We start from the raw sequence: 15,221 nt of genomic DNA, 5'->3' as shown, positions 1-15,221 counted from the left end.
CTTCAGGATAAGATATTACCTCGCCCACCTTGTCCCCACCCCTGTGAAAATACAATATCAAACTGTGGACTCTAAGTTTAGTGTACTGAGTGTTGTGTTTCACTGAGTATAGGTTCTACTGATTTTTAAATAAAAAAGATGATTTTAATATAGCTGTAAGTACTGTATGCACAGTTAGTACAGTATTAACTTTTAAAAGCCCTGGAGTATCTAGCCTGGACGTGAACTGTCAGTCATTTCCAAGAGCAGTGGTAAACAAGGTCAGCCTCTGTCCATGTGATCATTTGTGTAATCGGCCTTACCTCTTAACTGTCCTTTTTTTATCAACTGTTTTGAAAATAATCAGTTTTCCAGATGCTGCAGTCGACTCCCTTTTTGTTTTATTTCACGTTAGGCTTGTGACATTGTATATATTTAGTCTAGTTAAGACTGGATTTAAATTTCAGGGGAACAGTGGCAAGGGGGTTAACAAGGAATGGTGGCAAGAAAGTTACCCTAGTTCCTCGTTGCTGGACAAAAAGGAAAACCAAGCAGTATGTTTGTGTGTGTCAGTTATGATGCCCCAGAATCCAATAATTCTTTATGGATTTTCAGAGACTCTGTTCATGTAGCATTACCCTCTGATCACTGCATTCTTGGAGGATTAGCTCTATAGGGCCACTGGCAAATCATATAATGTGATCAAATTCCAGATACTACAATATTCATACTGCCCCATAGTGTTTCTGAACCCAGAAGCAAGGTTTCTCCTTCAGATTTCAGGAGGTTGTGCAGTCACAATATACAAAAGAGATAAATAGATTGGGGAGAAGTAAAAAAGTGGCCTACAAGGGAGGGAATTGAAGAGAGATGGAGAAGGGAATAAGAATGGAGAGAAATGAAGGAAGGGGAGACAAAAATAGTTGGAAAGATGAAAAATGTTACAAGAAGAAGGAATAGTGAGGGCAGGGGAAATAGTGTAATTAGAAAGGATCAGTGAAGCTAGAAAGAAGAGGATTCATTGTATAATACATGGTTATTCAAAGCTTTCTTTCATTATGTATCAGTTAAGAAACTATTTCATAGACTGTTGTATGCCCTTTCCTTTGCAAACACTGGATTATTTTCTCCCAGGAGCTGTTACAGTTTACCAGCATATTTGAAAGCATTGTTTAATTGACTCGGTTGGGAAAATAGTCTGCAGACACTTGAGTTTAAACCAAGAGGAGATATAGCTGTGCCATAAAGTGACTGATTGCTAAATGAATAGATGCTACTACAAATATTTAACTAGAGCAGAAATAATTATGTCAGAGCCAACTTCAGTACTTCAAGGTTTGATTTAGAATTCCTTGGACCAAGGAATGGGAAGGATTCCATGGTCATAGAAGTCTTTTGTATTCTTCCTAAACCTAAAGACCGAGGAGTGTGAGCAGTAGTAGTTGGATAATGTATTTCATCATTACATCAGTACTGTGATACTAGTAAGAAGAGGCGATGGCAGTTAAGCCCAGACAGTAATGTAATCCTTCCAAGAGATTACAGCCAGCAGCAGCACCTGTATGACACTTTACAGCACCTTTTGGGTTGAGAAAATAATGGTTTGGTTCTTAGAAGGTTCTGACACTTCAGCTGGTACCAGATGTGGAACAGTGGCCTCAAATAAGTATTCCAAGAGAAATCCTGAAACATTCTGACCAGGGAATTCTATTTTTGAATCAGCAGTGTTCCAAAGGATGTGTGCAAGCTAGATATTCCATAAAACGAGCACAAGAGTTCCAGGGTGCATGCCCTGCATCAAGAATCAGAGACAACACTGGAGAACTGGATAGCCATATTTCATCAAGTGTTCTGCAGCTAATTCTGTGTTTAAACAGGAGATCAAATGAGCATTTATCTATCTAGCTATATGTATGCAGTCACCCTTTCAGCCATGACTTGCCCATTTTTGTAAAGGGACTGCTCAGTGCACAAGAAACACACTCCTCAGTACTGCAGGCAGGGAACATGCTTGTTCAGACACATAACAAAGTGTGGGGGAACACCCATGAACTAAACAAGTACTAAGGGAGGGGTGGAGCGTGGTGCCAACCCAAAATAATCTGAGAAACCCTGTTTAACCCCTTGATGATCACTTCACTACACCCATAGTGGCTACATTCCTTTGCCTTAAATAAAAGGCTTATGTGTTATTCATATAGAATCATAGAATATCAGGGTTGGAAGGGACCTCAGGAGGTCATCTAGTCCAACCCCCTGCTCAAAGCAGGACCAATTCCCCAACGAAATCATCCCAGCCAGGGCTTTGTCAAGCCTGACCTTAAAAACATCTAAGGAAGGAGATTCTACCACCTCCCTAGGTAACGCATTCCAGTGTTTCACCACCCTCCTAGTGAAAAAGTTTTTCCTAATATCCAACCTAAACCTCCCCCACTGCAACTTGAGACCATTACTCCTTGTCCTGTCCTCTTCTACCACTGAGAATAGTCTAGAACCATCCTCTCTGGAACCACCTCTCAGGTAGTTGAAAGCAGCTATCAAATCCCCCCTCATTCTTCTCTTCTGCAGACTAAACAATCCCAGTTCCCTCAGCCTCTCCTCATAAGTCATGTGTTCCAGACCCCTAATCATTTTTGTTGCCCTTCGCTGGACTCTCCAATTTATCCACATCCTTCTTGTAGTGTGGGGCCCAAAACTGGACACAGTACTCCAGATGAGGCCTCACCAGTGTCGAATAGAGGGGGACGATCACGTCCCTCGATCTGCTCGCTATGCCCCTACTTATACATCCCAAAATGCCATTGGCCTTCTTGGCAACAAGGGCACACTGCTGACTCATATCCAGCTTCTCGTCCACTGTCACCCCTAGGTCCTTTTCCGCAGAACTGCTGCCTAGCCATTCGGTCCCTAGTCTGTAGCTGTGCATTGGGTTCTTCTGTCCTAAGCGCAGGACTCTGCACTTGTCCTTGTTGAACCTCATCAGATTTCTTTCGGCCCAATCCTCTAATTTGTCTAGGACCCTCTGTATCCTATCCAGCGTATCTACCTCTCCTCCCAGTTTAGTGTCATTTGCAAACTTGCTGAGGGTGCAATCCACACCATCCTCCAGATCATTTATGAAGATATTGAACAAAACCGGCCCCAGGACCGACCCCTGGGGCACTCCACTTGACACCGGCTGCCAACTAGACATGGAGCCATTGATCACTACCCGTTGAGCCCGACAATCTAGCCAACTTTCTACCCACCTTATAGTGCATTCATCGAGCCCGTACTTCTTTAACTTGCTGACAAGAATACTGTGGGAGACCGTGTCAAAAGCTTTGCTAAAGTCAAGGAACAATACATCCACTGCTTTCCCTTCATCCACAGAACCAGTAATCTCATCATAGAAGGCGATTAGATTAGTCAGGCATGACTTTCCCTTGGTGAATCCATGCTGACTATTCCTGATCACTTTCCTCTCATGTAAGTGCTTCAGGATTGATTCTTTGAGGACCTGCTCCATGATTTTTCCGGGGACGGAGGTGAGGCTGACTGGCCTGTAGTTTCCAGGATCCTCCTTCTTCCCTTTTTTAAAGATTGGCACTACATTAGCCTTTTTTCAGTCATCCGGGACTTCCCCCGTTCGCCATGAGTTTTCAAAGATAATGGCCAATGGCTCTGCAATCACAGCCGCCAATTCCTTTAGCACTCTCGGATGCAACTCGTCCGGCCCCCTGGACTTGTGCACGTCCAGCTTTTCTAAATAGTCCCTAACCACCTCTTTCTCCACAGAGGGCTGGCCATCTACTCCCCATGGTGTGATGCCCAGCGCAGCAGTCTGGGAGCTGTCCTTGTTCGTGAAGACAGAGGCAAAAAAAGCATTGAGTACATTACATTAGCTTTTTCCACATCCTCTGTCACTAGGTTGCCTCCCTCATTCAGTAAGGGGCCCACACTTTCCTTGGCTTTCTTCTTGTTGCCAACATACCCGAAGAAACCCTTCTTGTTACTCTTGACATCTCTCGCTAGATGCAGCTCCAGGTGCGATTTGGTCCTCCTGATTTCATTCCTACATGCCTGAGCAATATTTTTATACTCTTTCCTGGTCATATGTCCAACCTTCCACTTCTTGTGAGCTTCTTTTTTATGTTTAAGATCCGCTAGGATTTCACCGTTAAGCCAAGCTGGTCGCCTGCCATATTTACTATTCTTTCGACTCATCGGGATGGTTTGTCCCTGTAACCTCAACAGGGATTCCTTGAAATACAGCCAGCTCTCCTGGACTCCTTTCCCCTTCATGTTAGTCCCCCAGGGGATCCTACCCATCCATTCCCTGAGGGAGTCGAAGTCTGCTTTCCTGAAGTCCAGGGTCCGTATCCTGCTGCTTACCTTTCTTCCCTGTGTCAGGATCCTGAACTCAACCAACTCATGGTCACTGCCTCCCAGATTCCCGTCCACTTTTGCTTCCCCCACTAATTCTTCCCTGTTTGTGAGCAGCAGGTCAAGAAAAGCTCCCCCCCCCCCGTTGGCTCGTCTAGCACTTGCACCAGGAAATTGTCCCCTACGCTTTCCAAAAACTTCCTGGATTGTCTATGCACCGCTGTATTGCTTTCCCAGCAGATATCGGGAAAATTAAAGTCACCCATGAGAACCAGGGCGTGCGATCTAGTAGCTTCTGCGAGTTGCCGGAAGAAAGCCTCATCCACCTCATCCCCCTGGTCCGGTGGTCTATAGCAGACTCCCATCACTACATCACTCTTGACCTACTCTATTGACCAGGGAGAAGGGTCCTTGTGCCCCCTACCCACTCCCAGTGATTTCTGTGGGAGTCGGGGATGTGTAAGGCATGCCACCGGGTCCAAAGTGATTGAGAGTCCTAACTTCCCAGTCAACTAGACTGGGAAGAAATGGCATTAGGGCCAGAGGAAAGCCCTGGCATCCTCGCAAAGAGCCTTTAATTTGTAGCTTATACGTTCTTAAAAAATCTTGGGTTTAAAGCTACCTGAACTAGCATGTACCAAAACCAAGGCATGTACATTTCCTGTGTGTGTGAAGGAAATACATAGAATTTAAAAATATAGATGTGAATGTTGAATCTGATGCTGACCTTGCATTATGGAGTAAACTCCATGAGAGGTCTACTGTACTTTTTACTTTATTAACATAAAGCTGTAAACATTATAGAGAATGGTTGATCTTCAGTATCCAAACATTACATCATAATTAACAGCAAATGTAGAAATATTTTATAAATACATGGAATAATAGTACATTAACCTAAAGAACAGCAATAAATTGCAACGCATAGCATAAACTTGCAAACCACTAATGGGGCACTGTGCAGTTTGTTTATACTATGAGCAATCAAGAACTCTGTGTAATGTACAGTAACAGTACAGTGGACAGCAGGCTCGACATGATAATTTAAACTTCTTTCACAGATACACACAACTGATTTTGGAAGCAATTGGGAATGAGATTACACTTGGTCCTAACAGCATCCTGATGTTATCCTGGTCCTTTCCTTTCATCCATTGCTTATTGAAAAGAAGCTGACTAAGGGTTCATTTAAATTGCACACAAAGATTTGTGATCTTGCTATGTGAAAAGAAGATATTTAACTAATGCCCACAAATGAAACTACAAACATACCATGATTTAAACTCTTCCAATCTTCCAATGTGCTGCTGCTTGCCTTATATAAGGGGAACACAGACAATGCAGCTCTTGAAGTTGTCGGAAATGTGTCATATGCAGAAAACACCAATCTGGTATCCAAAATATTTGCCTTGGTCCCTGGAGAGTAGGCTCTCTGAATATATATTCTTTTTGAATCTTTGATAATTAATTTCTATCTCATTTGCGAGTAGCACTTCTTTGTTTATGGAGCTCCTCATAGTAAAGCAACTGCAGCTCTTTACTACCTGGCTTCTAAGTTTCCATCCTTTCCCACCATCACTCATCCCAGCTGGTCACTGCTGTGTCATTGTTTGAGATGGAAGGTAGAGGTCATTTGCACTTTATTTTAAATGGAGCATTTAGCCTGGTGCTACTGCAACCTCTTTTCCTCGAGAGCACGCACATTTACACGAGACTTTATAATTACTTCCTCATTTGTTTCCTGCATGCTGTCATGAGCTAGGATTTTGGCACTGTTTGGGTTGTTTTTTCCCCTGAATATAAAATGAGGAATGCATGCTGAAAACTAATTTAGTATGAAATTGTACATTTCTCTCTTGCTCAGTACAGTGATGTAAAGAGATTATGGTGAAATAAATTAAAACAGATACCAACGGGGGAGGGACTGAAGAGACACATGCAAAGGGGAAAGTGTGTTTTTCAGGTGAGACTCAAATCAGTATCAGTTTGACAGAGAGATTCAGAAAGTATATTCTAGTTGGCAGAAGCTGCAGAGGAGAAGACTCTTCCACCAAGAGCATGAGACTAGAGCGAGGCAGGGGAGACACGTGTTGGATGCGTGGAGGCAGTGAACAGAAGAGGAGAGAGGAAGTTAATAGAGACTTTTAGAAACAATGAGGGGAGTTTTTATCTGAATCTTAAAAGGAATGGCAAGTGCATTGAAGGTGTTAAAGGTGGGATGATCTGCTTAGATGTCTGGCATGTAAAAGAGGGCAAAAAGAAAAGGAGTACTTGTGGCACCTTAGAGACTAACCAATTTATTTGAGCATGAGCTTTCGTGAGCTACAGCTCCGATGCATCCGATGAAGTGAGCTGTAGCTCACGAAAGCTCATGCTCAAATAAATTGGTTAGTCTCTAAGGTGCCACAAGTACTCCTTTTCTTTTTGCGAATACAGACTAACACGGCTGTTTCTCTGAAACATATAAAAGGGCAGGTATCCTTGTGCATATTGGAGACTGGAAAATTAGGTTTGGGGAGGCCATAGAAGGAGTGATTTGAAATATAGCCGCCCTCTGTAATTGAGTATGTTATTTTGTATACAGTTCTTGTGTATGATTCTGACATCTGGAAGTTGCCCATGATTATGGGGTTTCTCTTCTTTTGGCTCTTGTTCTTTTGTATTGGGCCTCTAATCCGTTTTCAGCAGTCTGTAAAGATGAAACTCTCTTTAGACAAACTAGGAGCTTTAAGTGCTCATGGAATGACTATATACCAGTAATACTAGATTCACTGAAAGTGCTAAACCTGCCAGATTTCTAGGACCCTGTTTAACTAGATCATTAGCAGATCATTTGGCTATGTCAACATAATTGAAAAGAGCAGGTGTGTAATGGTATTTTTTGGTTTATCTATGTAATGTTGATGAAACATTTTGTATAGTGACTGTCTGTCAGCCAAATATCTTGTCACACATCACAATACTTAAATCCTTTTTTTATCTCAAAGGTTTCAGGGCTCAACTGCAAACTTGCACTTCAAATACTTGCTGCTTTTGTCTGGAATATTTGGAGTGCATTTCTGGAATATTTGTCAAGATTTTATCAGTGTTTACTCCAATTTGAGTACCTAGTGTATTGTAAAACTGACTTCTCCGAAAGCTTGAAGAATTCTATTTAGCTTATGCTGTTTAATAGTAAAGTGAAAGCTAATCCTTCATCTATATGTTTGTGTGTCATGTTCAATTCATGTACGTATTCTTTTTATCCAGCTTTTACTTTTTAAAACATTTTTACGAACATTGTTTTAGGACTTTTCTATAGTAAATTAAATTAAATTCCTTGTTTTCATGAGTTGTCTGGCAATATGGTGTTGGACCACAATGTGTGTTCCCTTTTATGAAGCATTCCCATAAAGGAGCAAGAATTTGCTTTCTATCAAGGTGTTATGTAAAGCTTAGAAGAGAATTAAATTCTGTTGAGTTTTATTTCTTAATCTATATAAAAGGTAACTACATCAGAGAGTGTTTTAACAAATATATGTTTTTCTTGTGTCAGATCTAGAGATTATATTTAAGGAGAAGCTAAAACAAAGACCCATGCTTCTCAAATAGTTCACATAGTACACGTGAGAGTACTCCTGTGCATAAAAGATATTTGAACTAATCTGGTTCAGGGGGTCTTCCTTTTTTGTTAATATCATAGGTTTTAACAGCTGAGCCATAAAAGTTTTTTTCCCATGGTAGAGCGAAGCAATTTTAACTAAAATTGAAATAATTTTTCAATGATCCTACAAACGGAGGTAGCGTTTTAGGTCAAAAATTTAAAAAATGGCCCCAGATTTTTGGGGGCCTCAGTGGTGAAACCTAGGGCCTGATTTTCATAGATTCATAGATACTAAGGTCAGAAGGGACCATTACGATCATCTAGTCTGACCTCCTGCACAATGCAGGCCACAGAATCTCACCCACCCACTCCTGCGAAAAACCTCTCACCTATGTCTGAGCTATTGAAGTCCTCAAGTCGTGGTTTAAAGACTTCAAGGAGCAGAGAATCCTCCAGCAAGTGACCCGTGCCCCATGCTACAAGGCGAAAAACCTCCAGGGCCTCTTCCAATCTACCCTGGAGGAAAATTCCTTCTCGACCCCAAATATGGCGATCAGCTAAATCCTGAGCATATGCTTAGCACCTGCTGCTTCCCATTGGCTTCAACTGAAGTTGTGGGTTGTCATAAATATAAAGGGAAGGGTAAACCCCTTTGAAATCCCTCCTGGCCAGGGGAAAGCTCCTCTCACCTGTAAAGGGTTAAGAAGCTAAAGGTAACCTCGCTGGCACCTGACCAAAATGACCGATGAGGAGACAAGATACTTTCAAAAGCTGGGAGGAGGGAGAGAAACAAAGGGTCTGTGTCTGTCTGTATGCTGCTTTTGCCAGGGACAGAACAGGAATGGAGTCTTAGAACTTTTAGTAAGTAATCTAGCTAGGTATGCGTTAGATTATGATTTCTTTAAATGGCTGAGAAAAGAATTGTGCTGAATAGAATAACTATTTCTGTCTATGTATCTTTTTTGTAACTTAAGGTTTTGCCTAGAGGGGTTCTCTATGTTTTTGAATCTAATTACCCTGTAAGATATCTACCATCCTGATTTTACAGGGGGGATTTCTTTATTTCTATTTACTTCTATTTTTTATTAAAAGTCTTCTTGTAAAAAACTGAATGCTTTTTCATTGTTCTCAGATCCAAGGGTTTGGGTCTGTGGTCACCTATGCAAATTGGTGAGGCTTTTTATCCAACATTTCCCAGGAAAGGGGGGGTGCAAGAGTTGGGAGGATTGTTCATTGTTTTTAAGATCCAAGGGTCTGGGTCTGTAGTCACCTAGGCAAATTGGTGAGGCTTTTTACCAAACCTTGTCCAGGAAGTGGGGTGCAAGGTTTTGGGAAGTATTTTGGGGGGAAGGACGCGTCCAAACAGCTCTTCCCCAGTAACCAGTATTAGTTTGGTGGTGGTAGCGGCCAGTCCAAGGACAACGGGTGTAATATTTTGTACCTTGGGGAAGTTTTGACCTAAGCTGGTAAAGATAAGCTTAGGAGGTTTTTCATGCAGGTCCCCACATCTGTACCCTAGAGTTCAGAGTGGGGGAGGAACCTTGACATGGGTGCTACTACATCTGAAAATTGGGCCCAGTGTTTCTCAAATTTAGCATAAAAAATGTTCTAAAAAAATCTAGTGACAACTTTTCAAATTTTTGACCATAGTGTTTAGGTGACTAGTCCAAGCTCATGCATTTAGAGTCAGAGCTAAGAAGTCAACTCCTGACACTACTAGTCTTTTCTTCTAACTGCTAAACTACATCAAAATATTTGGCGTGACTATACTATTTTGTTGGTGATTATTTACTTATTATTTGTCATGTTTCCTGAGAATTAAAATGAGCAAGCAAATAACAGGTGCCTTGCCTGCTGTCAAACGTGCAGTTATGATAGCTTCCTGGATGTTTTCTTTTTGGGGACCAAATTCAGTTAAAAAATTACATCAGGCTCCCGTGGCTTTGTGTGGGATTTTGCCCTGCAATTTGTTTTGTTGAGTTGGACCCTTAGAAGAAAAGTTTCAAGACACTTTTGAGAAATAGTCAAAATACTCCTGAGGTATCTTCCAACCCTAATCTTCTTCTATGATTCAAGGTGTGGGACTGTGTTAAATGGTATTAAAGCAAAGATTGTTGATTGCTGTTCACTAGAAAATATAAAATCAAACTATTGACTTAAAAAAGCCAAAGTTTAAGTTAAATGTTTTCTGTTCAGACTTGTCTCTTCAATTATAACATGATACCCAACTTGTTTCAGAAAGGTTTTTAAATGACACCTACATATCTATGTAACTTTGCATTTTTCCAGGTACAAGATATTTCTTTCAGCCATGACTGTCGTTGGGTGGTGGTCAGCACTCTTCGTGGCACTTCCCACGTCTTTCCCATCAATCCTTATGGTGGTCAGCCCTGTGTCCGCACTCACATGTCGCCCCGGGTGGTAAACCGAATGAGCCGTTTCCAGAAGAGTGCAGGGCTGGAGGAGATTGAGCAGGAGCTGACGTCTAAACAAGGAGGCCGCTGTAGCCCTGTCCCAGGCTTGTCGAGTAGCCCATCTGGTTCACCTCTTCATGGTAAATCTCATTTTTCTTCTATGTTGTCAGGCATACCTATTCTGTTGAGTCATTACGTTGCTTTTGTAGTATCCCATGTTCGGTTGTCGTCAGTATCTGAAAAAAGAAAATATTGATTTCACTGTGGATTCCAATAACACTGGATTCAAATAATCTGTATTTCCACATACAGATGATGCTATTAAAAATGCCACTGTGCCTTGTATTAAACTGCTGCAAATACAGTACCTGAAATCTATATTAAAGTATAAATATACAGGGTACCTAGATATTATGGGGATAGGTCCCCTATAAATACTCAAGGCAGAGAGTTTATTACTTAGAACCTACTTAAATAAACTATGGGAAAATCGACATTTTAATAGTCTCCATTGTAAATTAAAAGGTTTAGAGGCTTTAACGTTTCAGATTTTGTTTCACGGCTATCATGAAGTCACTAATCTGGTCTACATTTAAATGCAGTTATTTAAAAATCTCATTGCTCATCAGCCTGGATGGTTATGGAGCACATCTGGACATCCAGAAGATAAATATGTATTGTTTGTGGGGAAAACATGAAAGCCAGGTGCAATGTTGTGTGTCCCCCTTCCCTCCCCCAGTTTTTTTTCTTTTAGCAGTGTGGTTGATAAATTTACAAAAAAGAAAAAGCCTTCAAGAATTGCCTTTTCACATCCACTCTGATGATGTGTTGCTCTTGGGAGCCGTGAACCTTGGGAGCCTCTTGGGAACAATATAGAAACCATATAGAAAGAAGAGTCCGCCCCAGGGAAATCAAAACTTTCGGGGTGTAATTATAATAGTATCCACAGTCCTAGTTACCCTCAGTTTCTTCCTTTCTGCCCTAGGCAATGAGCTTTGGAACCATCTGTTCATTTTTGCCCTTCTCTTTGATGGTGTAATTTGTTGGCGTGCTGATTGTTGTTTGGATTTAGAATGATTGCTGTTTATTCCTGCTGGTCCCTTGTAAATAGTGAGGGTCACAGGTAATTTTAATTTAACCAACCCAATATCAATCTAATTTTAAAAACTAGGGCCTGTTTGGGGCTCCTGTAGCTCCCCTCCCCTAATAGGAATAAGTCCCCTCTGCTGATGTGTAAGAGGAAGCCTAAGTCTCCCTTATTGTGTCAGCAAGAGCAAGAGGTTAGAAAAGCTAGGGCCAGTTTGAGGGTGTTAAAAGGGCCTTCAGCCAGTCTGAGGGTGTTAAAAGGGCTGGATGGATCATGAACACTAGTGGAAGGGCACAGTACAGGCCCTTGTGAACCCTCACCTTTCCTGCCTTCATGGTTGCCCTCTGTGCTATTAGGTTAGTCTTTGTGGGATTCTTGACACACACAGACCTTTTCAGTGCCTGTTGTTGTTAGGGGACTGAGCACTCCTTCAGTCTAAAAGTTGAGTTTTTTCCCTTTTGGGGCTTCTCCAATGTGGTGGGATTTATTGATTAAAAACCGTGCCCCTATGAATAGCATTTCCTTTATTGCTATTACAGGAGCACCTATCATGATCCCGATGTCCTGGGATAGTCAAGAGGTGGCCAGAAATATCTGTGCCTTCTTATTCCTCCTAGATATATTTATACATACACAGTTATAGCCTATTCCTCTCATTACCACACAGCAGTTCAGTGTGACATGCTTGAAGCAGACACCAGATTGCTGTAAATAATTATTGTAACACATCTAGTCATTTTTGACAATTGACATCGTATAGAGAACAGGAAGGAACTCTCAACTACTGTACCTTTCATCCATCCAAGTCTGTTTTTTGTCAAGAGAAATTACAGTAAGTTGTGTCTTTACCGGTTTGAAGTTTTAAATAGATTTAGCATTTGATATTCAAAAAGAAACTAAGAGGTTTCATTTGGCTTTGATTAGTATGCCCAGAGACTTCTGTAATGGGCAGATTTTCTGAACTGGAGAAAAAGCTAACACATTCGCACCACAGCGTGGTGGTATTTCCAAAGAAACAGAGGCCAGGTAGTTCAAAAGTGACTTGTGAGTTTCAGTGCTTCAATTTGTGGGTGTTTGTTTTGAGACATCTTTAATAGGGCTTGATTTTCAGGGTCTATATGTTTGAAAATCAGGCCCTTTTCAGGCATCTTCATTTGGTGCTCAGAATTGAGGCACTCAGAAAACACTATTTGCTTCTGAAGATCTTGGCCAAGATGTTTAAGTAAATATATCCATCAGTCTCTTAACAGTTCTTAGAAGCCTCGAATTATGGATTCACTGAAATTATACACAGACCCTCATATACGTCATTTGAAAATGTTCTGTGAAAATTATAAACAGTTGCCCTGAATAATTACTTTAAAAAATAAAAGGAGTCCCTTAACTTAGATGAGTGCTGAGTTGGTGAGATGTTTTCCAGAAATGTGGAAGAGAAGCCTTTATCGTAACAACAGTCTGGGTGTCACTGCAGTCAAAGTTATGGCAAAGCGCAGTTGGCAAAAGATTAGCAACTTGTATTGCCGCATGGAGAGCCTGAAGCTTAGGTAGGGATGGGGAATGTTGGGAAACAGGGATTGGAAGAAGGAGGGTGAATGAGGAATTGGGGCTAGTATATCATTAGCCCCTTTTTGTAGTTTAGGAAAGAGGTATGACCATCTGGAGAGACACCTCTCTTGACTAAATGTATATTTTACTTTGGGGTCGGTCAAAGTAAGGAACCAGGGATACTGTTTGATGCTGAAAGGTTGGTGGTTTGCTGTACTGAATTGGAATAGTGTATCACTGGCGAGATGTGGGTAGGCATGTGGAAAGAACACGGCAGCCTTTTACAAGAAAGCAAAAGCCTTTAAAAATGCTTATGTTCCTCTTGCTTCTCCGCCTGCCACCCTTCATGCCACCAGCTGCTTATGTCCACCTAATGCAATTAGCATGGGAGTATATAGTAACTGTGTAGTGTTAGGATGCAGTGGTGTGGTGTGTGTGTGTGTGTTTGTTTGTTTGTTTTTAAAGTGAGGTGGCTCAGTGACTGCTTAAATTTCTGGGCCTTAACTTGTTCTGCTTCAAAATTAGATACAAATGTACATAAGTTTTTTTTTTAAATCAAGTCCTAGAATTAAGATAAAATCAGTTTAGTTCTAAATTATAGGAATTGGGAAACCATTGTGTTATTTTAGATGTTTTTGTTGTGTCTGTTTACAGTTTGAAAAGTACTTAGGTGTGGAACTGAAAGGATACAGATGGTTGATCTGTATTATGTGCCTTTTAAAGACTTTTATCATCTACTTGAAAAACATAATTAACTGAAGTTCACAATGACTTTCATTGCAAGGATTTGGTGCACATGTGTGGCAGCTGGATTAACAGAAAACTGTGATGACTATTTTAATCCACAAACTAAGAAGGATTTAGGATCGTAACAGCTTCTTGGTATAATATACTGTTAAACAGACAATATTATACACTGTTTTCATTTGAAGGAGTTAGTGTTGTCTTGTGGAGCGTGTGAGGTCTAGTGGTTAGAGTAGAAGAGTGGCCTTTGGGTTCTGTACCTAGCTCTACCGCTATCTTGCTGTGTGACCCTGGGGAAGTTACTTAGCTGTATGTACATTTTCCCCATCTGTAAAATGAGAATAATAATCTCTGTTTTAAGGGTGTAGGGTTTAATGAATGTTTGTAAATTGCTTTCAGATCCTCTGCTGAAAGATGCTATTTAAGTTCAAAATATCATATTGAATTTAATTCTGTGCTTCTGCAAAAGATGCAGTATGGGAACTAAGTATGTAATTCGGTTAGTTAAAAACCACAGTAAATTATAAATTAGAACTCTCTTCTTATTTTATATTCGTTATATACTGGGTGAAGAACTTGTATATGTTGAGCAGTTAGCATAGCTGCTTATGTACAGATGTCACAGTAAGTGTTGTTTTACTTATTGATGATGAAATGAAAGATGGACAAACAGATTTTTAGTACAGAATGCTATCCTTGTCAGTTGGCTTTTCTTGATTGTGCAATCTTGATATCATACTTTTAATGAAGGATCACATGCAATTTAGAAATATTTGAGTAAGCTTTAAGATGTAGAAACTTGCCTAGCACTTCAGTAAATTGGTAGACCATTGCTGTTAATCCTTCTATTAATACTTCTTTCATATTAAAATGGTAATGATATAATCCTACCCCGGAAGAATGGATTTTAGTGACCAAAAAGCTTGCATATTACCTTTTGATTGGACTAACAAAAGAATTATGTTCCATTCACATTAACTTGAGCTTGCTTTTTATGGCTATAAATATTTTCTGAGCACAATCCTGGTAATTTTTTTCCAGCTTGCTTTTTAGCTCTAGTGTCAAAATAAAATAAAAAAACTTGCCTTATGTATAGTCGAGAAACAATCTATTTATGGTTTATTCAGGACGATTTACAAATTGTTTACCCACACAATGTAAACCTTTATCAGGGTGGGATTCATCTCTAAATGAATCATGTTTTGGCTTTACTCTTGTTTGCCTGTGCTCCTTTTTAGCAGAATGAAGTAAAGGAAACTGTTCACTAAGAGTTGATAAAGAGATATTTCCTTTGCACCTTTTATAGCCAACACAGATTTTGTTTGGGTTATTTTATCTGTTAATCCACCCATGGTGTATTTTTGTCATTCAGTTGGGTTGCCAGAGAGTGTTGTCAGTGATACCAGAGTTAAGTTAGTGTCCTTTTATGGGCTTTTACTATTATAGGACTATTGTGACATCAGTGGACTGAAAGAGCAGAATTGGGTCTTGCATGGCTGTTTCC

At 40.6% G+C, this 15,221-nt stretch overlaps 1 protein-coding gene across 16 annotated transcripts in view; it reads left to right on the top strand.

Moving 5' to 3' along the window:
* BCAS3 (BCAS3 microtubule associated cell migration factor) overlaps nt 1-15,221 on the top strand; it is a 510,082-nt gene that overhangs the window by 161,189 nt on the left and 333,672 nt on the right. For all 16 annotated transcript variants that reach the window (XR_012665315.1, XM_048824521.2, XM_048824531.2 and 13 more), the window contains one exon: nt 10,217-10,481. Coding sequence is in view for 15 of the 16 variants with exons in the window: in XM_048824521.2 (XP_048680478.1) it covers nt 10,217-10,481 (265 nt within the window). In the remaining variant the exon portion in view is untranslated. The remainder of the gene's footprint in view (nt 1-10,216; nt 10,482-15,221) is intronic.

Source organism: Caretta caretta, chromosome 17 (assembly GCF_965140235.1).
Source record: "Caretta caretta isolate rCarCar2 chromosome 17, rCarCar1.hap1, whole genome shotgun sequence".
NCBI classification, from domain to species: Eukaryota; Metazoa; Chordata; order Testudines; family Cheloniidae; genus Caretta; species Caretta caretta.
The sequence above is the reverse complement of the archived record's forward strand: the minus strand, read 5'-3'. Positions and strand labels throughout refer to the sequence as shown.